The following is a 25,042-nucleotide window of genomic DNA, read 5'->3' as shown; positions in this document are numbered from 1 at the left end:
TTGAAACAATCCCTAGTTCTATAATGCAATGTAGAATGTCTGCAATAACTATGGTATTGACATCTAGGTCCTTGATTGTCTAGTTGGGTCAAACCCTGACTTAGCCTGCTCTTTTCCTGGACCCTCAGCATTTGTTCTGCTTTCATAATGGAAGACAACACACGTTTGCCTGTACCTCAAACTCTTCAACCAACTTTTCATCAATGACCAGTTTTTAATTGAGATTTGCTATATCTGACCTGATGCTTAAAAAATCACGTCACAATCTCCATAAAGACATCTCATTTTCTGAACATGGAGAAAGAACTTAAGGTGTTCAAAGGAAACAGTAACATTGTTACGGATTGTCTATTATACAAACGAATCCCTTGGTAAGGTTATATCTCATCAGTCTGCAATACTCATACATAATTCAAAGCTGCAGAAGCAATCTCCTGTGGGAAGCTCACTTGGCTTACCCAGGTGGTAGGATTAATCATTACACCATCAAATGAAATAATCCTTTTTTTTTTTCCTGGCAAATTCGTTCAAGACAGATTTCTGTAAAAATTCTGATAATATCTGAACGTATTTTTTAAAAAGGCAAATCAAATTCCACATAAGAAGAGATTAAAGGCCTCTACGTATTCAAGTATTCCCACAATTTCAGTTCAACTTTATCTTCAAATTCAACCACCTTCATTCAACTTCAGAAGGGACAGTAAATGAAATCAGACTTCTATGCAGGCTATTTGCCTCTGGGGGCAAGTGGTATTCTAAATTCCCATTTGCCAGCTCTCCAGCAGCTACAGCTGTCTCTAGTTGCCCAAGACAGCCAATAAACAAATGTGTGATTTTAAAAACCTCCTTTAACCCCTAAAAATCAGATCAAAGCACATCAAAAATAGTATTTCATGACTTTGTTACTGGTTTCCAGAGCCGCTTATTTCTGGGATTGCTGGGGATGAGGGACTTCTGCAGAAAAGGGATGTGCACTGACACATGAGGAAGAGAGTTCAAAGTTATCAAATCCCACACCTTTAATCTATTGGAAGGGGTAAAAACTCCATTTCTTTCTGACTCTCTACCTCTAGGATCCCCCACCAATGTGACATTTCTTAATCCCGTCTTAGTTTCCAGGTCATCAACTTGATTTTGCTACACTTTCCAATTATTGGCATTCTCAGGTAGAAAAGTGTTGTGTCCACTGATCGCTATCTTAGTGTCTCCAATTTTCCACTAAACCTTCTGTAGTGTTTAAGTGAAAACTTCAAACTTCTTATCCTCAACTGAGATTAACCTTTAACTGAGATCTGATGAGTTCTTGCTAATATGTCTAACATAGTCTGGTCAAACAAAGGTAGCTCTTACTGGTATGAATGAAGTGGCTAGGTCTTCGAATGGGGAGACTGGCAGCCAAGTGTAAGGTCTTGAATAGATGCTACTTTTCAGACACTGCAGTTTCACTTTTTTTTTTTTTTTTTTTTAACAGATGTGAATGGCAAATGAAACTGGTGTCTTCAAGGCACCAGACTGCAAGACAGCAAAGTAGATAAAAACACAGGCCACTGAAAATCACTGTCACCTTCATAACACTAAGAAAAATTACAGTTTTAAAATCCTATGAAATACAAAGTCAGAATGGCACCTGTGCAAATTAACAGAAAAGATAAATTAATCTTGAAAAGAGCAATAAGATAAGACTGCCCTTCTCAATAAGAGAGGTATGGAAGGAGCTTCTCAGTATCACCATTTTGGCCTTAGCTCATTTCTAAAGAATGGGGTGAGATATTGATGTATATTTCCTGAAAAAGCAAGATATTAGAAGAAAATATCCACAGGCCTCTCCAACGGGACTAACCTAGGGAGAGTATGGAACAATATTTTTAGGGCCCTGGACTTTTTCTGCACGGCCAGAAGCACTGGAGAAACAAGTCACTACACCTTTTCCCACTCTCCTCTTATCTCCCTCAGCTGCCTGGCTGCCTTTGAGTCCGAGGAGGTAGATGATTACCTACACTAAACTCTCCAAAAACACTGCGGGCTCACTGAGGGCATGGATGCAGGGAGGGAATGGGAACTAAAACTGCTCAGAACCCACTTCTACTCGCCATTGCACAAGCTGCACACTTTTCCACTTAATTCACAAAAACACCTCAGGAGGTAGACGCAATTATTCTCATTTTACAGACGGGGAAACTGAGATTGAAAGAAGTGAAACGAATTGTCTGAGATGACACAGGTACTTAGGTGGTAGAGTTAGGATCTGAATTTGATACTATCCAACTCTAACATCCGTATTCTTTCCACCACACGGGTACCACCAGGCAAGCTTGGTGTACCGCAAGACTCAACAATAAACGCTTGAATATGAAGACGAAGAAGTAAAAGCGCTTTGAAAAGAATAAAGCTATTATTGAAATGTGAGGTATTAATGATCATAGATGTGTTCTACTTTGCATTATTTACATTGCAAAAGGATTTCTTTAAATAGGAGCTGCTCTATATAAAAAGACTGTGTTTATAGATACTGGCTTCTTAATAATAATCACCACCACCACCACCTCTACATGTGCTGAGTGCTAGGTACTGTGGTTAAATATCTATCTCCTAACAATAATACTTGAGTGAGGCTTGTTATTCCCATAATAGTAAATAATAATAGTAGCCCAAACTTACATAGTGCTTATTATGTGTGTGTTCTAAGCCATGTTTCTCAAAAGTGGCACTACTGACATTTTGCACCAGATAATTCTTTGTTGTGGAGGGCTATCCTGTGCATAGTAGGATCACCCTACCATCTCCTGCCTCTACCCAGTAGGTGCTGGAACTACTCCCTGCTTCCCCAGTTGTGACAACCAAATAATCTCTAGACATTGTCAAATATGCCCTGGGCAGGGTGGGGGGGGGGGCGGGCAAAATCCCATCCTGCCTTCTAACCCTTTACATAAACGCTTTTAAATCTTACAACAACCTACTAGGCAGGTTATTATCTCTGATTTACAAACGAAGAAATTATAGCCCAGAGAGGTTAAGTCATTTGCCTTGGGTAATACAGCTAGTAACTGGTGGAGCTGAGATTCAAACCTAGCAGTTCAGCTCTAGAGTCTGCGCTCTAAACAGATACATTATTCTGCCTCTCAGTTTATAGATGAGGAAACAGAAGCAGAGCTCAAGACGTCCAAGATAGCAGAGCTAATAAGTGGAGAAAGCAGGATTCAAATTCAGGTCTGAGTGACTTCAAAGTCTATGTTCTAAAATATTATGCCAATTGTTATCAGACTTGAATGCGCCTAAGGATTATCTTGGGTGCTTGTTAAAGTCGCAGATTTGTGGCTCCCCCCTCCAGGATTGATTTCACAGCTCTAGGATATGGCCCAGGAATCTGCATTTATACAAACACCCTAGGTGATTCTGGTGCAGTTGGTCCTAGGCCACACTCCAAGAAGCTAGTTTTTACTGCTCTCCTCCCCCCAGAGAGATCAGGGCAATAAGTATATAAGGAGCAAAGTGTAAACTGAGAATAGGAAAATTTTAAGGAGCATGATTGCTCAGAAGTGATATAGCTGAAAAGGGGAAATAAAATAATTTAAGTAGTCAGAGATGAGAGCTTCATAATGGTGCTTTGGGACCAACCCTTACCTTCTGAGGTTTATTCTTAGAAAACAATTATACAAACTCATAAAATATTAGGAAATGAGGATTTGGCCTAGTATGACATTTGTGAAAATAAACAGAAACCTCATTTAAAATGGAGCCAGGAGGGCAGAGGGGGAGCTCTCAAGCCCAACAACAATAGCAGAGCCCAACAGGAAGAAGAAAGACTATTTCTTCTTGCCCAAGAGCTCAGCCAATGAGAGACAGTTACAATTCAGCCAATGAAAAGCCACTATACTTCGAACTCTCAATTCCTCCAATGCACTCTTTGTTTACAATAGCCTTCCCAACTTCCTCTTCCCCTTTATAAAAGAGTTTCTCCTCCCCCCGTTGCTCAGAACTTGCAGGTGGCTTGCCATGGCTGCAGATCCTGAATCACAATTCTTTGTTGATCCCAAATAAACCCATTTTTGCTGGAGAAATAACTGGCTGTCTATTTGTTTAAGGTCAACACATTTATGATTTTTATTAGACGACCTGGCTAGATGAAGAAATGACATCTGTGACACTAGCAATAAGTCTTCCAGCATGCAGCACTATCTCAGTTCTTTGTATCAACAGAGGACAGAGGTAAGCACAAAAGGCAGGTCTCTAAGATTCAAAAAGCTGCTAAAAGAAGAGGGACCATAGCACCTGTACCTTCTACCCACCCTGCCAGGGGACTCTTCCTAAAATCTCTTTTGTTCTGCTGTTCCTCTGTTCCTATGTTCTACATCATCCATAGATCTTCGTGACCTGTCCAGGTCAGGTCCAGACTACCTGCAGGTCTTCAAAGCCCTTCACAATGAGGCTGCAATGTTTCCATCCTTATTCCAAACTTACAGCCAGTCATTAAAGACTATTCAAGTCTCTCATTACCCATAATGTCTTACTGTCCACAAGGGCTCTTCCTTCTCTGAACACCTATGGCATGTGTTATGGAATTTTTCTGTCCCCCCAAAATTCCTATGTTGAAGCCCTAACTCCCAGTGTGGCTATATTTGGAGATGGGGCCTCTAAGGAAACAAGATTAAATGAGGTCATAAGGGTAGGGCCCTGTCAGATAGGATTAGTCTCCTTATAAGAAGAGACACCAGAGAGCTTGGTCTCAATCTCTCCCTCTTCACACACACTGACTGAGGAAAGTGAGGGTATAGCGAGAACGTGGCCACCCACAAGCCAGGAAGAGAGACCTCATCAGAAACCAAATCAACTGGAACCTTGATCTCAAACTTCTGGCCTCCAAAACTGTGAGAAAATAAATTTCTGTTGTTTAAGCCACTCAGTCTGTGGTATTTTGTTATGGCAGCTCACGCTAACTAATACAACGGGGCCTGAGGATTATAACAAGTACTCAGTAAATGGGTATTGAATAAATCAAATCAGATGGGATCTGGGCAGCAAGGTACTAGAGAATATCACCAGGATCTAGATCCACACTCCTCCCAGCAAAATTTCTGCCTGTACCACCATGGAGAATGGGATTGGGACAGGTTCACGTGAAGCATCCAAGGTAAGGTGGTGGGGAACTCCCTCCCCACTAGGAAGTCAGGGGAATAGGACATCTCCTCTGATGTAGACATGCCAGCAGCACAGAAAGGCCAATGGCTGATCCTGAGGCTATTTCACTCCACGATAACTAGGAGTGGGAGTGGGGAGCTATCAGTGTGCATTGCTATCATCACTTTGTTCTTTTCAGGCAAGCCTTTCTCCCTGCTATTAACAAATCACCATCACAGAGGCACCATATGAGGATAAACTGCTTGTTCTGGAATTAAACCTTTAAATATCACCTGATGACTCTAATCAAAACTCTACTGCAGTTACGTTAAATAATCACTGACTGAAACTGTGGCCTAGAGGTCTGAATACAGGCCTAGAGATTAGAAACAAATTTAATTTCAGCTCTGCTATCAATGCTACTCTATCCATGTCTCCCATTATTCATCTATAAAAAGGTGTAGTGACATTTACAGGAGCACATATTAATTAGGAAATTCACATAAAATGCTTTTAAGAGAGTGAACAACTATGCCGATGTTGAGTACTTTAAGACTGCTTGACAGGTAAATGAATCAGTACACATCTGTGGCCCTCACTGGTTACACACATGCTTTCTTGCGCTCTGGCTGACTTTATAAAAGACACAGTAGATACCAACAGACTCAACAGCCACCACCAAGAGTGCAACAAAAATCACTTAGGGGACAAACTTCTCTGAAGTCAGAGTCTGGCTCTGCTGCCTACTTGCAGAATGGCCCTGGGATAGTCAATGACCCTCTCTGTTTCTCAATTTCCTATAAAATAGGAAGGATGCATTGTCAGAGATGTTGGGACAACTGAGATAACATGAGTGAAAGTGTTGTGAGAATTATATAAGATACTGGTATTTAACTTCAGATTCATTAGGTGAACAAGAAAATAAAACTGACCCAGTAAGTGGGGAAACTCTCAGTTTGATTCTTCACTTCGGAATAAATTCATTATGAGACTCTAAGCAAGTCAGCTTACTTCTCTGGAGTTTTATCACCTCCCAAAAGGGAAAGGAACATAAAACTGTCTAAAGACCACCCCATCATGGTACACATAAACATAACCATTCTGCATCACTCTGTGATTAGGATGAATATTTATCCGTTTTCTCTAAAACAGGATTATTTAAAACTTTAACACTAAGGACTTTATGAACTTGTCTAAACTTTAGGAACAATATGTCAGAAATGTAGATGTGATCTTTATAAATGCTGATAGTCCAGAAGTTTCTTTGGAGCAAAGAACACGTGATCAGGAAAGCAAGCAGCTACGTTTGGCTTCTGTCTCCAATGTTTTTTCTTTATGAGAAATAGAAATTTGATCTTCAGAGGCCATGAAAAAATGACTTTGATAGGGTTCTCTTAGCAAAGAGCAGAGATAATGCAAATTGAGATATAACTGGACCTTAAGCATTAAAAAAAATTCAAGCTTCTACCTGAACTTTCCAGAGAGGACATCACATTTTACCATAGTCTAAGAAGTGTCTGGGCTTTCTTTTTCCATACCACGTGTGCATACACACATGTATATAAAGAGACTCAGACTCTGGTTTCTTCAGTGAGTAGCAAATCTGTTCTGCCTGGTGTTTGACTACAATAACTATAGGCCACTAGCATGCCTGACAACCACAGAAATACCAGATATTATAGTGTAGTTCAGGGGTCAGCAAACTTTTTCTGTGAAGGGTCAGAAGGTAACTATTTTAGGCTTTACAAGCCATATAGTGTCTGTTGCAACTACTCAACCCTGCTACTATAGTGCAAAAGCAGACATAGACAACGTGTAAAAGTGTGGCTGTTTTCCAATAAAACTTCATTTACAGAAACAGGTGACAGGTGGGATTTGGCCCACAGGCCATAGTTTGCCAACTCCTGGTTTATACCCATGAAACTTGGAGTGGGTTATAGGGCTCCTAGAATTGATACCTGGATTATTGAGGAATATAGCTTAGTTCTAAGGAATCTAATAAGATCAAAAAGGTCTTGGAAGGGTAAAGGAAGGCTTATACAGATGAATAGCATTCCTAAAGGAACAAAGGTGTGCCAAATCTAATCTGTCTGTCCAAAACAGAAGTAGGCTGAGGTTTGGACAGAACTCCAGCAGTATGAGGCATAGCTGGATTCCTGAGATGGTTCTGGGAGTCCTAGAGAAACCAGATTTACATAGTATCCAGGAGTACATGATAGAGATCTTTGCTATTAGGGACATGATGTTCAGGGCTGGTGGGGCTAGAAAGTTTAGCCAAAGGTCAAGAGGCCATTCAGGGGGCAAATGATATACTTAACGTTGGCTGGGTGTGTTATAGTTATTTTGGGTGAGTTACAGTTATTTTCTTAGTCATTGACTAATGTTTTCTAATTGATTTAGAAAAAATTTTATTAGAAAAAAATTTTTGAACTAAATTTTCAAGGACATGTGTGTGACTGGCAATAGAGATTGCCTACCAATTATGAAATAAATACCATTTTAGTCAACAATGAAGAGTTTACCATCACAGTTTATTGAAAAGACAACTAAAAGAGCATACATCAGGAAGAAGGAAATTGAATCCAGAAGGGAGGAGTGAAACGAGATGGGATAGTAAAAAAAATATGAAAAACAAGTGAATAAGTCTAAAATAAAAAGGAAGATGTGATGGGGAATGACTGAGGGTGAGGGACAGTTTCTTAAGATTGGGCAGTCAGTGAAGAACTTTCTGAGGTGACATTTAAATTGAGAGCTGAATGACAAGGAGCCAGCCATGGAAGATCTGAAGGAAGCATTCCAAACAGAGGGAATAGCTGATAAAAAGGGATCATGTTTGGCATGTGTGAAGAAATTAAGAAAACTCATATTGTGACAAGTTCATGAGCAACAGACTGAGTAGGAGATAGGTTAAACAGGTAGGCAGAGGTGCTATTTTTAGGAACTTCCTTTGATGTGTTTAAACAATGGGATTTGCATTTTAAAAAGAGTATTTGGCTGTTCTAGAGAGACTAGATTAAAAGGGGCAAGAGATTAGGCAGTGAGATCAATTAGGAAAATACTTTAGTAAACCACATGAGAGATGATGGCGGTTTTGGACCAGGGTGTAGAAGCAGAGATGGAGAAAAGTAAATAGACTGAGGATATGTTTTAGAGGTTGAGTTAATAAGAGTTGCTGATATTTTGGATGCAGAGAGTGAGGGGAGGAGAAGAATCAAGGATGACTGTTTTCTGGCTTGAGCAACTTGATGGATGGTGGGACATTTACCAAGAAGGGAAGACTTGGGATGTAATAGATTTGTAGGGAAAAATCAAGAGTTCTGTTTTGGACTCGGTTCATTTGAGATGTCCATTTGACGTTTAAGTGAGATATTAAATGGATAGTTGTATGTGAATGTGGGGGAGAGATTAGGGATGGAGATATAAATTTGGGAGTCATCAGAATATATCTAGTATTTAAAATCTTGATACCAGAGGATGTTTAGCCAGGGCTTAGCCATTAAAGTTTAAAGAACCCTTTTTGGCATATGGTTATGACGAAAAAAAGAAAAAGAACTTACCTTTTAGAGATACATATTGAAATATTTACAAATGAAATGATGTCTGGGATTTGCTTCAAAATAATGGGGGGAAAGGGACAGGGGTATAGATGAAACAAGATAGGCCATAAATTGATAATTGTTGAAGTGTGGTTTTGGGGTAAATGGTGGTTCATTTTACTAGTCTATCTACTTTTGTATATGTTTAAAATTATCTATCATGAAAGATTAAAATAAAATGAAAATAAATAAAAGGACCCATTTTAAGATGGTCCCCATTAAAAGACAGTCCTGTAGTACTGATTTAATGGTCAACATTATAAACAAGGCACTCAGAAAGGCAGGAAGCCAGAATAACTGGAGGTTCATGAGCAATGGTAAGTAAGATTAAACACGTAGACAGAGGTCACATATATAGGGCTTTGTTCAGTGTGGGGATATGACTGGATTTACATTTAAGAAAAAGCACTTAGCTGTTATAAGAATAAATTGCAGCGGCAAGACATTAAGCAAGGATTATCTTAAATTCTGGTGCCTTAAGCATAATTTGTAAAGAGGTCAACTATTGCTAGATACTGTGCTAGATGCTTTAAAGATATCTATTTAGTCTTCATAATATCTCTATAAAATAGGTATTATTATCACTATTGTACAGGTTGGGAAACTTCAGCTCAGAGAGGTTAAGTCAAAAGTCACACAACTACCAATGGTACAGGTAGAGTTCAATCTTAGTCTGTCTGACACCAGTACTTGCATTTTTCTCACTATGCAATATTATTCCCCATCTATGAACATCAAAGAGCTGCAGAGATGGCAGGTAGGCCAGTGCTTCTAAAAACGATAGTGGAGAAATACCCACCTCATCACAGACCAGACTAACCACTAAATTAATTTCTCTTGATCCAGATTAGCCAGATAGAAATGATGCCTATGGATACATTCCTGAACCAAATTTGACTGGTATCCCTGTCATCAGTATTTCCACCTTCCAGTCCATTTTCAATACCACTGCCACAAGAGATTTTATTTAAAAAAAAAAAAAAAATCACACTACTTTCCCCCTTAAAAACTGTTTCCATTGTAAAATACAAGATAAAGGCCAAACACTTCTATGTATCATGCAAGGCTCTTCACAGTCTGTCTCAGCACTTCTCAAACTTTTTTCTCAGGATTCCTTTACACTCTTAAAAATTATTGAGAACTGCAAGGGCTCTTGTTTATGTGGATTATATCTATTGACATTTGTTATATTAGAAATTAAAATTTAGAAAATTAAAAAATAGTTATTAATTCATTTAAAAATAATAAACCCTTGGGGCCGGCCCGGTGGCACAAGCAGTTAAGTGTGCGCTCTCCGCTGTGGCGGCCTGGGGTTCGCCGGTTTGGATCCAGGCCTGCACCGATGTACTGCTTGGCAAGCCATGCTGTGGCGGCGTCCCATATAAAGTGGAGGAAGAGGGGCACAGATGTTAGCCCAGGGCCAGTCTTCCTCAGAAAAAAAAAGAGGAGGATTGGCAGACGTTAGTACAGGGCTGATCTCCTCACACACACACAAAAAATAATAAACCCTTTAAATATTAACCTAAATATTTTTTCAAATCTCTTTAATATCTGGCTTAACAGAAGGCAGCTGAATTCTCATATGTGCTTCTGCATTCAATCTGCTGTCATATGTTGCTTTGGTTAAAGTACATGAAAAAAATCTGCTCTCATCCACATATGCAGGTGGGAAAAGGAGGAGTATATTAATAGCCTTTTAGATAATTGTGGATATGCCTCTTTGGTTCTATACCAGAACCTGATAAGTGGTAGTTTCTTAAACGTTACTTGCAATGTAGAATCTGAAACCGTATCAATGAATTTTTTGTACTCAGTTACCTTAAAATCAACGGGTCTAACTTGTAGTTTCAATGGCTGTTTTACTCATGCATAATTTTGTGATATCATGCATTGGGTCATTTGGAAATTACTGGTTCATTGAGTCATGCAGATCTTCCAAATACTGACATATTTCATTATAAACAGTAAAAAATCTTTTTTGCTAATACCATCACCAATCTCATCACAAAAATGTTTAAATATTAGGAAGCTGTCAAGGTCACAGTAGCAGATACAAATTTTCAAAAATTTTTATTTTTGCTTGAAAGTTTGAATTTTATTACTGACAACAAATACTGTCAGTTGTTTCCTCAAAGTAACAGGCTCACTATGTTCCTTTTAAAGAAAATTTCTGCCAAACACCCAACTCTGAATAACCACAGTTGGTCTGCCACTTGTGCTTTCAAGGTGGTCCATAAAAAAAGTGGGCTAGTTCAGCTTTGTTAACTCGCATTTTGAAATTCAAACTACTTCACAAGCGTTCTTCCTTGAGACAACCGTCATACTTGGATAAGCAGCAGAAGTACTCTATGTGTACTTCCCACTTCATCACACAGAATTTTTAAAGACACATGCATTCAAGGGGTGAGATTTAATAAAATTTACTACTTCATCAAGGACATTCTTAAGTGAAAGGGATGTGTTTTGCTTTCTTTTTTAAACTACTAGTACAATATGGTGCCATGGCTTTGACCTGTGCTAAGGTATAAGTAGTTTTTCCCACTATTGTTTTTGCACCATCAGTGCAAATGTCAACACAGTAAAAAAGACAAATAATGTCTTAGAATTATTACGAAAATGGTGACTTTTGCATGGTCACTATTTGACCTTGCATGGACCACGTCTGAAGAACCACTGGTCTATTCATTATCCTTTTTTAACCATCTGTCCTGCTTCTGTTTGCCATTATCATCTCTGTGACTTTGCACATGTTGTTCCTTTTGTCTACAATGTCTTTCCCAACCAGCTGGCAAAATCCTCTTTATGTTTTAAGATCTGGTTTGTATTTCATTTCTGAGAAGTCTCTTTTAAGCTGATTTAATCACTCTATATTTTGTGCTTCTGTACCACTCCACACATACATTGTTCTAGCATTTATCACATTGAGGGCAGAGGTGCTACTAACATTTTAAAGCACCCAGTACGGGCCAGACCCTGTGCTAAGTCTTTTACATGTTTTCTCATTATATCCTCAAATTAATTCTATGTGATAGGTATCATTACAGCCACTGCACACTGAAGGACCAGACAGACAGCCAAAGCTGAAGTCAAACCCCAGCCCATTATTTCAGCAATGTGATAATCTTTCCCCCATTTGTCCCTATGGCACATATATGGCACAGTTAAGATATTCAATTTAGAGGCCGGCCCGGTGGCATAGTGGTTAAGTTCACGCGCTACGCTTTGGCAGCTTGGGGTTCTCGGGTTTGGATCCTGGGCATGGACCTACACATCATTTATCAAGCCATGCTGTGGCAGGCGTCCCACATATAAAGTAGTGGAAAATGGGCACGGATGTTAGCCCAGGGCCAATCTTCCTGAGCAAAAAGTGGAGGATTGGCATGGGATGTCAGCTCAGGGCTAATATTCCTCACACACACACAAAAAACATATTCAATTTATGTTGCCTGAACAGTCAAATAAATGAACTTAGTAACAATCTAATCCCATAATGAAAGGCTCTACAAAGTCCCTCATTTTTCGGGGCCTAGGATCTGGCTTTCAGTAGAGTATTTTTCATTCCTTATATATAGTTTGAATTTGAAATCTTCATTTATTTATAGAAAAACCTGTATTTTCATTTCTTCCAGCAGTGTGTTCCCAGCCGCAGGATGGTAATTTAATGATTACACTGCCATCAGGCTGGAAGCATAAACGTTGACATTTGACAGTAATGTTTTTCCTCTCACAGTTGCTTCAAGTAAATACCAATGGTATATCCAAGTAAATGAGGTAATTATTGAAAAAACAAATGGTATATATCTTTTTTAATGAGTATTCATGTTCTAAACTTTCCTAAAGTTAAAAAACTATTTCATACCTATTTTTCTACTTAGTCTGAGACATTATTTAATGTGAAAACTCCAATGCGCCTCCAAGAAAAGCTTAATACCTTAATACTTTTACTTAGACTACAGTACATATCTTTAGAATGATGGTGAGATCAGCAGTTCTCAGAGAGTGGCCCCAAGACCAGCATCAGAGCAGCATCGGCATCACCTGGGAACTTGTTAGAAGTCCAAATTATCAGGAACCACTTCAGACCAACTGAATCAGAAACTCTGGAGGTGGGGCCCAGCAATCTGTGTTTTAACAGCCCTCTAGGTATTGTGATGTATGGTTAAATTTGAGAAATAGTGGGCAAACAAACAGCATAATTTGGATTTACGAAATGTTCCCTAGAAAGAACTGATAAATTTTGGAAGATATGACTGGTCAGTGTACAACCAAATCTGTGAAAATATAAGCTATATAGGGCCAAGGCCCTGGGCCGCCCTCAAGCCCAAATATAGGGGCATGCAGCCAAAGTGGAGTCTTATTCCATAGAAGAGAGGCCAAATCATTCCTTGGCCTGCCTTCTAGGATGTGGATAAATATACCACAGTCATACTTAATGAGGAATAAAGCCATTTATTAATCTGCAAGAACTGTCTGCCATTCCCTCATAGGTAACTCCAACCCTGTGCTGTTTAAATTGCTTCTTTTCTAAATAAAACAGTAACCTGCAATACATGCGTTTTATTACTACTGGAGTATAATATTCTATCATCCACTTTCAACTACCAATGACAAGACCATTCTTTTCAGGAATATATTACTACTATTCTACTTGCTTTGTTATTACATGGATTTAAGGAAAACAGGAAGTTGCTAACGTTTCCTGCAAAACAGGAATTCTGACAACTATGTGGGGCTATGTAAAATGCTTATTTTAGTAAAGATATATATAAAACTTCCTAGCATTTTGCTAGAAAAAGTGAAGGCATTAAGTGTTCACTTGAGTTTTATTTATACTTTTCTGAAGAAAAGCTGGTGAGAGAATCTGCCCTATCATCAGAGTTTGCTGGCTTTACTGGAGAGAAGGCCAGGCCCAGTAGGGAAGGCTTACTGTAAGTCAAGAGGAAGAAGACTCAGAATCAGATGAATGGAACACTCAGAGCATATCTTTAAGAATAAAAAGGACAGGGGATATAAGGAAATTATCCCTTTTGTTACAGACCTGGGATAATAGTTCCTTGTTTTTATTGGAGGTTCATTAATTTCATTTACAATACACATGAGAAAGCAAAAACTTAAGCTTCCTAAACATAAATATTTATGTGAATGATTACAAACGAAAATATAAAATTTTTATTTGATCTTGTGTTCATTAACAATGCAACATTATAGGAAGAATACAAGCATTAGAGTAAGACAGATCAGGGTGTGACTTCTGGCTCTGACAATTAGTAGCTGTGTTAATCTGGCCGATTCTTAACTTCTCTGATTTTCAGTTTCCTCATTTGAAGAATACAACCAATTTGTAGGCCTGTTACAGGGATTTGAGATAAATATTTGGGATGTGCCTTCCACAGAGTAGGTAATCAATAAAACAATTATTGAAGTATTAAAGAAAACTAATGCCTAGAGAACTGGTATGGGCATACAATCTGCCTAGCTGGACTGAGGATTACACCATTGGGTCTCAATCTCAATAACCAACTTCTTCTGTTTCACTTACAAGTTAAATAACTATAAACTCCTTGACTCCCCCCCCACCCACTCCTTTTCCACAACACTTGGAAGAAGGACAGAAAGTGATAGCAATAAAAAAAACCCCAAATATTTCCTTAAAAATAAAGTAATGCAGATAGAGATAACACCTTGGTGAAAGCCAAAAAGAATTGCTTGAAGAGTTTTATTTCATCTACAGTGAGGGAAAGAAAAGTACCATCATTTACTCATTTGATCCTGTTTCTTCCTCACACTATCATAGAATTTCAAAGCAATGTATTGTTTATTGCTATTAAGGTGTTATGGATTTGTTTTTTTTATGGTAAAGCCCCTCTGCAGTCACCAGAATGCAGCAGGCTACTTTAGCTAAAGATCTAGGGCTATAGACCTTGTTCAGTGCAACAAGAGCACTTAATAATATTCTAATCTTGGAATGCAATTATAAAGATAGATGATGGCCACTGAGTGCTACTTACAAACAAAAATGGCTCTTATGCAATCTTAAAGATATAAAAAACTTAGCACCTGAAAATGTGTAAAAAAAAAAATTCCCACATTCTGCCAGTCTATTTTACATACCTGAGACTTTTTTTAGGAATCTGCGATGGAGAAGAATGACTCCTTTTCTTCTTCTCTGAGTCTTGTAGTAACCCATCTTCCGTTCCAGCCTTCTCTGTGGCTGCTGACTGGTCTGCCCTGGCCTTGCTCTGATCCACACTGAGCTGGCCTTGGGCAGGGTCACACCTGTACATGAAGACGATGGCTGGCTTCTCACTAGACTCCCCTTTTGCCTCTGTGAACCAGTGATGGCGCTGAACCGGAGGAGGTGGCAGCATGTGGATGACTGTGCCATCCAGGCCCACCAGTTTCCCTTTCTCTCGGTCTTTCTCTTTGTCGTCCTCCTCATCTGTTTTCCGACGGCGGAAGAAGCTTTTAAATGATATCCAGCGTTTAGGTTTTGCATCAGCTGCCCGCCTACTGCCTTCAGAGTGCAAAACTGATTCAGCTTCTGTTGACCTGCTAGGGCTGGTTGGCTTGGTCCAGTTGGTGAAATGCCTCTGTAAAAGGTTACTTGCATGGTAAGGGGAGGAAGTAGAGCGTGGTGGGGGAAAGGGAGGTGGTGGCTCACTTTGGGGGTTAGTCACTAATTTGGAGGGAGCAGTGGTGCCTGGCTTTGTCAGTGGGTCTTTCTGTACTTTGGTGGGAGGACTTTCTGTGCTCTGAGGTGCTTCAGCCTCACCACTGGGCTGAGATGTAAAGAGAGATTTGGGCCGGACTGGTGTACTCTTAGGTGTACTCTTAGCAGCATCAGCATCTGGAGGAATTGCATAAAGCTCTTCCACACTGCAAGCTTTAGGGCCAGAATGGGGCATTTCTGGAGGAGACTGCGGAGGCTGGATGGAAGCCACAATCTGAGAAAGCACCGTGCTTGCTTTCTCCCTGGTGCCACTGCTGCTGCCCAATATCTGACACTCCTGAGTACCTTCTGTTTTGGCCACAGGTTCTTGGGTGGTTCTCTGGATCTTTGTTGGGGAGCTGTGGCTGGAACTATAGCTTCTCTGTGGTGAAGACTGACCTCTGCTAAGACAGCTGTTAAACTCCTGAACCTTCTGAGCCACTGAGCCTCTTTTACGCTCTGTGCTGTTTGAAAACCCTTTAGCTTGGGGACATTCAGTGGGTTTGCTAGTGGTGTTACCAGACACTTTGTTTTCAGTTTCTATTTCTTCATAAGTATGGCTTATTACACTTGTGGTTTTTTCCTTCACTGAAAGCTCTCCACTTGTTCCAAGAAAACTTTTATAAATGGCTAGATTGTCATATGCATTTGGATTGATTACAATGGGAACTTTGATAGCATTTTTGGAACTCCGAGCGTAAGTTGGTTCGTCATGAATGATAATTGGGAAAGGTGGCATACCAGCATTGTTATAACTATTAAATTTTATTTCAGACAAATTAGGTGACTTAACAGGGATGGTTTTAGAGGAAATGTTTGTAGCTGTGGGTGAAGTAGGTGCTGATTTGTGACAGTTTTTCCTTGGAGGGACATTTGGTCCAGTTCCACCACTAATTAATTCCACCTTAGGTATCCTTTGCCGTGGACTGGTACTGGAAGTCCATACTTCCTGGTATCGGATTGCACTGGATTTTTGGAAATGGGCACTTACTTGTCCTGATGTCAATGCAGGTGATGTCACTGGAGAGTTTGGAGTAGAAGAAGAGCTTTTCGTCTTGGGACTGTTAATAGGGCCCTCCAGGTGCTCACTGGCCATGGCTGCTGATACGTCCACGACAGTATATGGCTTGCACAATGGCTGTTCCAGATTCACAACTCGGTAGGGCTTTGCTTGCTCTTCTACAGGAACGAGGTTTATGGTTACTGCTTGCCCAGCAATATCTGTAGAGGCTTTACTTTCTTGCTTCTCAGTTTGTACAGCAATCTTGCCATCCCTCTCTTCTAATCGGAGAGCAAGGACTGCTTTGTGTGTCTCTGGAACTTTTACTGAGCTTTTGGATGCTTGAGGTGAGTCCTTCTCCTGATTATTACCCGAAAAACTTTCATAATTGGGCTCACTTTCCTTCCTGTCCTTAGAATCTCCTGGGTTACCAGCAGATATTCCCCCATTACAAATCTTCTGGGATAAACTACTGGCTGTTTCAGAACGTGATTCTTCTGTTAAAGAAGAATCTGGTGATGTGGAGTCAGATGACACCATGCTCTGAATGCTTCCTGGTCCATAGGAGGCCACAGAATTCTCTTCATAACCATTCAAGATTTCATCATAACTATCATCATAGTCTACAGCACAGATTCTCTGTAGAGATTTATTTCGCAGGGGGACAGTATTCCATTTTTTGTCCACAAAGAATCGAACAGGAGATAAAGTGTTTGCCCTAAAGTTAGCAAAGCGAGGTTGCCCTCTCATGCGAATCTCCATGGCCAACAGCTCTTCATCACTCTCATCCCAGCTTTCATGCTCCTCCTCCATGTTACTGAAAAGTACATCTTCCTCACTCTCCTCGCCACTAGAAAACTCTGGGTAACAGAACCGGCCCCCTTCATTACTGATCACTTCTGTGCTCCCACTCAGAATCACGTGCTTGCCTTGAGTATCCTTTATCCCGCCCACCATGCAACTTGGCGGAAGCTTTCTTTCCAGTGATCGTTTATAGCAATCATTTATTCTTCCTAAGAATGTTTCTCTGGAGTTTGTTTCATTTCCTCTTATCTGAGGGTTGGTATCCAAGCCTGCTATCTCCTTCAACACTTCAGTTAGCCCACTATTGTTATTTGACATCTTCTTTGCACTATCATTATTCCCATAAGGCTTAGGAACGTGGCTAAATCCTTCAATATCATCTTCATTATTATTATTAAGTGGTTTCTGATTCAAGGCTGTTCTGTTTCGGTTCCACCCTATGACGAGAGGTTTGTTCTCACAGTGTTCTTGGATACTAAGCTCACCACATACACTTTGTCCATCTGCCACCATCATAGTGGGCTTCACAGCTATAGTGGGTTTTTTAGCCACAGGAGGCCGGAAATTTCCGGTGTTCCTGATGCGGTGGTTATTACTGTGATTGGCATTAGTTTTCACATTGCCATGGGTGATAGGTGCCTTCTCAGGATCTGGGGGGAGCTGGTGCAAGCTTTTAGGTTTAAAGCAGTTCTTGCATTCACCAGGTTTCCAAACGTGTTCAGTAAAGGTGTTACAAGCAGACATTTTTAAAAATAGAACTTCACAGACAATGCTTTCTTTTCAGTGCATGGCAAAGCTTTCATCCGTTAGTTTTCACTTCCCCTGTTTCATAGCAGCTCTTGTAAGTGTGATCAATCTGTGGGGAGTTGGGGGAGAAAGAAGAAAAACTGAATGGAAAAGGCACTATGAGACTTATCACGATAAATGACTTGAAAAAATTGGCTCCATTCCTAAATCTTTCTTTAAATTAAAAGATTGAGAGATAAACTAATTTGGGTACTTTATGAACTCCCTTTAGCCAATCAGCATTTTGGAATGTTAGTTTTTTAAGCATAATTTTATGTACTCTCATTGAACCATATCTAATCTTTCTCTTGATATCTCTGTCACAATAATAATGTGAGCTTCCCCTTCTGGAAATGCCTTTGAAACAGCTCTTTCTGTTATCAACTAACCCATCCGACTTCTTAGTCCATTGTAGGTTCCTCTTCCTCTACCCACCCTTTACATTTTAGATATCTCGTAGGTTCCTCAAACTCAATGCATTAAAAACTAATCCTCTGGGTACCCCTTTTCTGAACTCCAAGAAATTTTTCTATGCTAACCAGCCTTCCTCTACCTCTCAGGCCACCTTCTTCCTCTGTCTTTATCCTATTTCAGTTAATGTCACTATCATCTACCTGGATAGCTCAGCTTCAACCCTCAGACCATTCTTGACACCTCTCTCCTCACATTCAACTCTATATCCTACTAACTCCCTAAATCCATCTTACCAATTTTATCTAACACATTTCACCAGAACTCTTTCTTGACATTACCAGACACTGCTAGCAGTTCAGATACCATCTTTGGCTTAGATTCCTGCAGTAGGCTGCTAACTGATCTCAATGCCTGTAGTCTCACCCTATTCCAATCCAACCTCTCTACCCTTGATACTCAAAGTGTGGTCCTTAGACAAGCAGTATCAGCCTCTTCCAGGAGCTTGTTAGAAATGTAGTATCTCAGGTCCAAACCCAGACCTATTAGATCAGAATTTGCAGTTTAATGAATTCTTAGGTGATTCTACTATTCTACACTACTATCAGATTTAACTTTCTAAAATGCTATCATGATCATCTTATTACCTAGCTTAATTATTCTGTGGCTCAATCTTCCCTAATGCATTTGCTCTCAAATGTCAGTGTGCAGACTAAAGGCTGCTAGCTAAATAAGAACCACCTGGGGAACCACCACAGCCCTACCTAGTCAATCTCTGAGGGAAGAGTTTAGGAATCTGATTTTTAAACAAGGTCTCCAGGTAATTCTACGTGCACTGAGGTGTTGGAACCTCCAAGTTATAGGATGGAATACAAGCCCTTTAGATTTTCATGATATGGTCCTTGCCTCCCTTCTAGCCTGATGTCTTGAAAATCAAGTGGTCTTATCACACTCTAAATCCCACTGGGCTACTCATTTCTCATTTCTCAACGCCACTTACATATACCTCCATGAACAAGCACTTTCATTTTTAATTATCTGTTTTCTCACTAGTTTTTGAGCTTCTTTAAGGCCTGGGCTATATTTTATTCATCTCCACATGTCTAGCATTAGGAGCTGAATAAACATTGGTTGATTAAATGTACCTGTTTTAAGGTTTATTTTTAAAAAAATGAATGTTGTGACTCTCTTATCTCAGGCACAAAGCTGCAGACCTTCTCACAGAACACGACTACAGTCTTACATTTCTACTTTGGATATTATAATAAAGTTGGCAGTAGGCATGTACATGTAAGAACTATTTTAACAGCTGTGAAGTTTAACCTCATTCATATATAATGACAGTGACAAGATCCTTGGTTTGGTCAGAAACCCAGCCTTTTTGCCAAGTTTCAGTATGTTTATAAGGAAGGAAAGAATATTTTCTTTAGCTAATATGTACAAAGCTAAGTCTCTTGTAAACAATACTCATAAAGCCCTCTGCCTCAGTGGAAGAAGTACAGACTTAAAGATCAAAGAATTCCACACAGAGAGCCCAATGACCTGGCCAAAATCTAAGTTCATTCTTTGCTGGAGATCACTGAAGAGCTCTTTTCAATAACGTTAAAATATATTTTTCAAGTGTTTGTTTGAAAACATTTATTTACTCTTTCAGATATTCTAAAAGCTATATCCCTTAGTTGATAAAACCATTTCCTGCTAGTCTGAGACTGGAACATTTTGAGCAAGGAGAAGAATGGCATAAAATTAGGCTGAAAAGGAGAGCAGGGGCCAGATCATGCAGGGCCTTTTAGGCTTTTAAAGATTATAGAGTTTATCCAAAGAGCAGTGGGAAACCACTGAAGGGTTTTAAACAGAGGAAACAACATGATCCAATTTGCATTTAAAAAAGACAGCTCTGACCAAAAAATATGAAATACTTAGGTATAAATCTAACAAAATGTGTGCAAAATCTAAAATCTATATGCAGAAAAACTACAAAACATTGATAAAAGAGATCAAAGACCTAAATAAATGGAGAAATACACAAAGTTCTCTTAATATTGTTAAGAAATCAATTCTCCCCAAATTGCTCTGTAGATTGAACATAATTCCAAACAAAATCTGAGTAGGCCTTTTGTAGAACCCAACAAGCTGATTCTAAAATTTATACGGAAAGGCAAAGGAACTAGAATAGCTAAAACAATTTTGAAAAAGAACACAGTTGGAGGACTCAGAGTATCTGATTTCAAAACTTAGTATAAAGCTACAGTAATCCTGACAACGTGATACTGGCAAAAGGATGGAAAGCTGGATGGGGGAAGTGAGGTAAGCAAGTTACAGCCCATAGGCCACATTGAGCCTGTCACCTATTTTTGTATATCCTGAAGCTAAGAGGATGCTTTTAAAATTTTTAAATGGTTGAAAAAAAAATCAAAAGAATAATATTTTGTGACAAGTGAAATTCCAGTGCCCACAAACAAAGCTCTATTGGCACACAACCAGGCTTATTTGTTTACATATTGTCTATGGTATCTTTTGTGCTACAATGGAGAGTTGAGCAGTTATGACAGACTGTATGTGATGCTCTTATCACTTTGCAGTGCTTTTCAGCTATAAATTGCAACATTTCTAATGCTTCATGTATTATCTGTGTGAAAAAACATTTTTCAAAGACAAAAATATTTAAAATTTCATTACAGATATGAATATATGAACATTTGTAATCAATTTGTTTTTTTTTTTTTTTTTTTTTGCTGAGGAAGATTCACCCTGAGCTAAAATCTGTTGCCAATCTTCCTCTCTTTTATTTTTTTGCTTGAGGAAGATTAGCCCTGAGCTAACATCTGTGCCAATCTTCCTCTACTTTATATGTGGGACACTGCCACAGCATGGCTGGTGAGTGGAGTAGGTCCACACCTGGGATCTGAAACCCTGAACCAGAGCCGCCAAAGCACAGCATGCGGAACTTTAACCACTCAGCCATGGGGCTGTGCCCTGTAATCAATTCTGATGAGAGAAAACACTAACTTTGAACCCTAATTAAGCAAAATGTTATTTTTCTCCCAAAAAAGAATTCCATTCTTCTTCTTAGTAGAGCTGTGTTACAAAAAAATTTTACTCAATTATTATATTTTGAATTTTGTCAAAAAAAAAATCATGGAAATTTGTTTTCTCTCTAGTTATACAAATATCTACATAATATCTTGGGTTTTCCCTTTTTGTCTGCAAAACCTAAAATATTTACAGTTCTATCTGGTTCTTTACAAAAAAAGTTTGCTGCCCCTGACATAGATCAGAACAGACATAGACCAGAATAGAGTCCAGAAACAGACACACATAAATATAGTCAACTGACTTTGGACAAAGGTAAAAAGGATAATTTTTTCAACTAATGTGCTAGAATAACTGGATATCCATAGGCAACAAAATGAACCTTGACTGATACCTCACACTGCATAAACAAAAATTAACTCAAAATGGATCACAGATCTAAGTATAAAATGTAAAGCTATAAAACTTTTAGAAGAAAACGTAGGAGAAAATCTTTGCAACCTTGGGCAAGGCAGAGTTTTCAGATACAATACCAAAAGCACAATCCATAAAATAAAAAAATAGAGAATTTGGACTTCATCAAAATTAAAAACGTTTGTTTGACAAAGATACTCATAAGAGAATTAATAAAATAGGCAAATAAAAATAATAAAAAAATAGGCAAAGGATTTGAGCAGTCCATCAAAGGTATACGGATTGCATATAAACATGTGAAAGATACTAAATGTCATTAGTCATAGGGAAACGCAAATTAAAATTACAATGAGCTACCACTATACGTCTATTAGAATGGTTAAAATCAAAACAAAAATTGGTGTTGGGGAGGATGTGGAGCAATTAAAACTCTTCATATAATGCTGGTGGGAATGCAAATGGTTCAGCCACTTTGGAAAACAGATGGCAGTTTCTTATAAAGTTAAACATAAACTTTGCATGGAACCCAGCAATCTCACTTCTAGATATTTACCCAAGACAAATGAAAAGTTATGTTTACACTAAAGCCTGTGCACAAAAGTTTATAGGCAAAAACTGGAAACAATCCAAATGTTGTGTGGCAGTGGTGATGTGACTGCAGGCATTTTGTCAAAACTCATAGAATTGTACGTTAAAAAAAGGCAATTTTTACTGTATATAAATCAAACATCAATAAATCTGACTTAAAAAATAAAAGATAGCTTTGGATGCTGTATGGAGAATGGACTGGGGGAGAACAGGCCAGGAGGCCAGGAGACTGTTTAAAGGGCTGTTGTGGGCAAGATAAGATATGATGAGGATATGGATTAGGACAAGTCATCAGGGAAGGCAGAGAAAGGTAGATGCATGAATGACTGGATTCTGGGAAAGTAAGAGATGTTGAGGTTTGGGGTATATGTATTTGAATGATTTGAGGGGCCATTTACCAAGAAAGACAATGTTGGAGGAGGTGCAACTTTTGGGAGGAAGATTAAGAGTTCATATTTTGTCAGCCTGCATAAAATACAGCAAGCAGTTGAATTTAGAAGTCTGAACACAAAAGAGAATTCTGCTGTTCTTGTCTCTTTGTGAATTACTAGTATAGGAATATCTAGGCCAAAAAGAAAATAGAGAGTGAGCTGGGGAGGTGGGCTTGATGTGTGAACCAGGGAGAAGAGGATAACCCCCAAAGAAAACTAAAAAACAACAGCCATAAATGTGATGATACAAAGCCAGATGAGGAGATTTCATTAAGGAGGGAGAAGACGACTATTTCAAAATGCTGCTGAGAGGTAACAAAGAATGAGGACTTAAATGTGCCCACTGGACTTGGTAACCTGAGCTCATAGGTGATCTTATTTTAGAGCAGTGGTGGGGATGGAAAGCAGACTGCAGGGAGCTGAAGAGTGAAGAGATAGAGAGAGTAATTGTAGATAACTTTTTGGAGAAGTTTAGGTGAGAAGTGGAAGAAAGAACGAGCTGGGAGTACGGGGGAGGGGGTCCAGAAAGGATTTCCTTATTTTAAGATGGCAGAAACTAGACCATGTTGAATGCTAATACTGGAGAAAGACATAGGAGAGTGGGAGAGGCTGAAAAGACGGGAAAAAGATGTAGATAACCACAAACCTTAGAATGTTACAACTTAGCAGGCCCTAGTTCAATTCTTCTGTTTTATGGACAAGGGAAATTGAAGCCCAGAAAGAAAGGCAACATAGTGAATGAGAAGGACCCAGAACTGAGACTCAAGGTTAGAGCTACCTACAGTGTGTTTTGTTTTTAAATTATTTTTTATTTTGTTATATATTTTTTCTTTTGTTATATATGTTTTCTTTTGTTGTATATGCTCACTGCAAACAATCAGAAAAGCATAAAGCAAATAGAAATCATGTGTTATCCTATTATTCAGAAGTAACTTCTATTAACAGTTTCAGGCAGTTCCTGTCAGTCACCAAGAATTTTTTTTAAAAAAACATTCCCTGTCTACTTAGCACTATGTGGTTTCGAATACAAAAGAATAAGGCATCCTGGCGTAATAGCTTGTTAACCAAGTTAAATCCATGGGTGATAAGATAGGAATTAAATCTTCTCTTTGTAGGTAGTACAATATATTTTCTTGTTCCAAGACTGGTAGATAGGGGCCAGCCTGGTGGTGCAATGGTTAAGTTCGGCATGCTCGGCTTCGGTGGCCCTGGGTTCGCAGGTTCGGATCCTGGATGCAGACCTACACCACTCAACAAGCCATAGTGTGGTGGCATCCCACATACAAAATAGAGGAAGATGGGCACAGATGTTAGCTCAAGGCCACTCTTCCTCAAGCAAAAAGAGGAAGATTGGCAACAGGTGTTAGCTCAGGGCCAATCTTCCTCACCAAACAAACAAACAAACAAACAAAACAAAAAACAAATTAAAAAAAAAGACTGGTAGATAAATAGTAAAAATAATTCCCCCCTTTGAGTGCAAATAAGTTAATTCAGTCAAGAGATGGCTGTTGAGTTGATTAGCAGCTATCACATTATCAATAGGATAGACAAATGAGATTCACCAGGAATATGATTAGCTTATGTCAGTGCTGTGTGTAATAGAAACCCATCAATAAAATTGAGACCTTGGATTTGACAATCTTTTACAAGTTCTGTGTACATCTGTATTCATGCTGCTATAAAACCAAGAGACGAACCAAGCAAACGCCTTTAGCAAGCACCAGATGGAGCTGCTGTCTAAGCTACAAAGCCTTAACTGTGAGGGCTTCATTCTTCAACACTAATTATGTTTGGAGACAAAGATGTGCAATTAAAGACACTGTCAAAACTATGTTAACTTATAACAGGCTCTTAGAAAGAGTAGCTGTATCAGATGTAGTTCAGTCCAAAGAGCAATCTTTGGGCTTTACTGCCTCTGTGAAATGGCAATGGCATTTGTGTGAAATGTGAAAACTTCAATGGCAATCAATAGCTAGCAGCTTTGCCTGCTCAACACTGACACCCCCAAAACGGGGAACTCTAGTCACCAAAGCTATGCTTGAGAAATAAAAAAATGTGTCTCCTGAGGCACTAAGCAAGGAAACATGACAGTCTACGCTGGTGTCTTCTATTTATTTGCCAAAACAGGTCTGCAATGGAGCACTCAAATGGAATG

General features: G+C 39.1%; 1 protein-coding gene across 12 annotated transcripts in view; it reads right to left on the bottom strand.

Annotated features, from left to right (window-relative positions):
- Positions 1 to 25,042, bottom strand: part of PEAK1 (pseudopodium enriched atypical kinase 1) — a 318,270-nt gene that overhangs the window by 58,500 nt on the left and 234,728 nt on the right. For all 12 annotated transcript variants that reach the window (XM_087428738.1, XM_087428744.1, XM_087428740.1 and 9 more), the window contains one exon: positions 14,823 to 18,080. In XM_087428738.1, the coding sequence (XP_087284864.1) occupies positions 14,823 to 17,968 (3,146 nt within the window). In that variant the 5' untranslated portion in view covers positions 17,969 to 18,080. The remainder of the gene's footprint in view (positions 1 to 14,822; positions 18,081 to 25,042) is intronic.

The sequence above is a fragment of the Ceratotherium simum genome, chromosome 3 (assembly GCF_057802395.1).
Source record: "Ceratotherium simum simum isolate JZ-2026a chromosome 3, ASM5780239v1, whole genome shotgun sequence".
Classification (NCBI taxonomy): domain Eukaryota; kingdom Metazoa; phylum Chordata; class Mammalia; order Perissodactyla; family Rhinocerotidae; genus Ceratotherium; species Ceratotherium simum.
The sequence above is the reverse complement of the archived record's forward strand: the minus strand, read 5'-3'. Positions and strand labels throughout refer to the sequence as shown.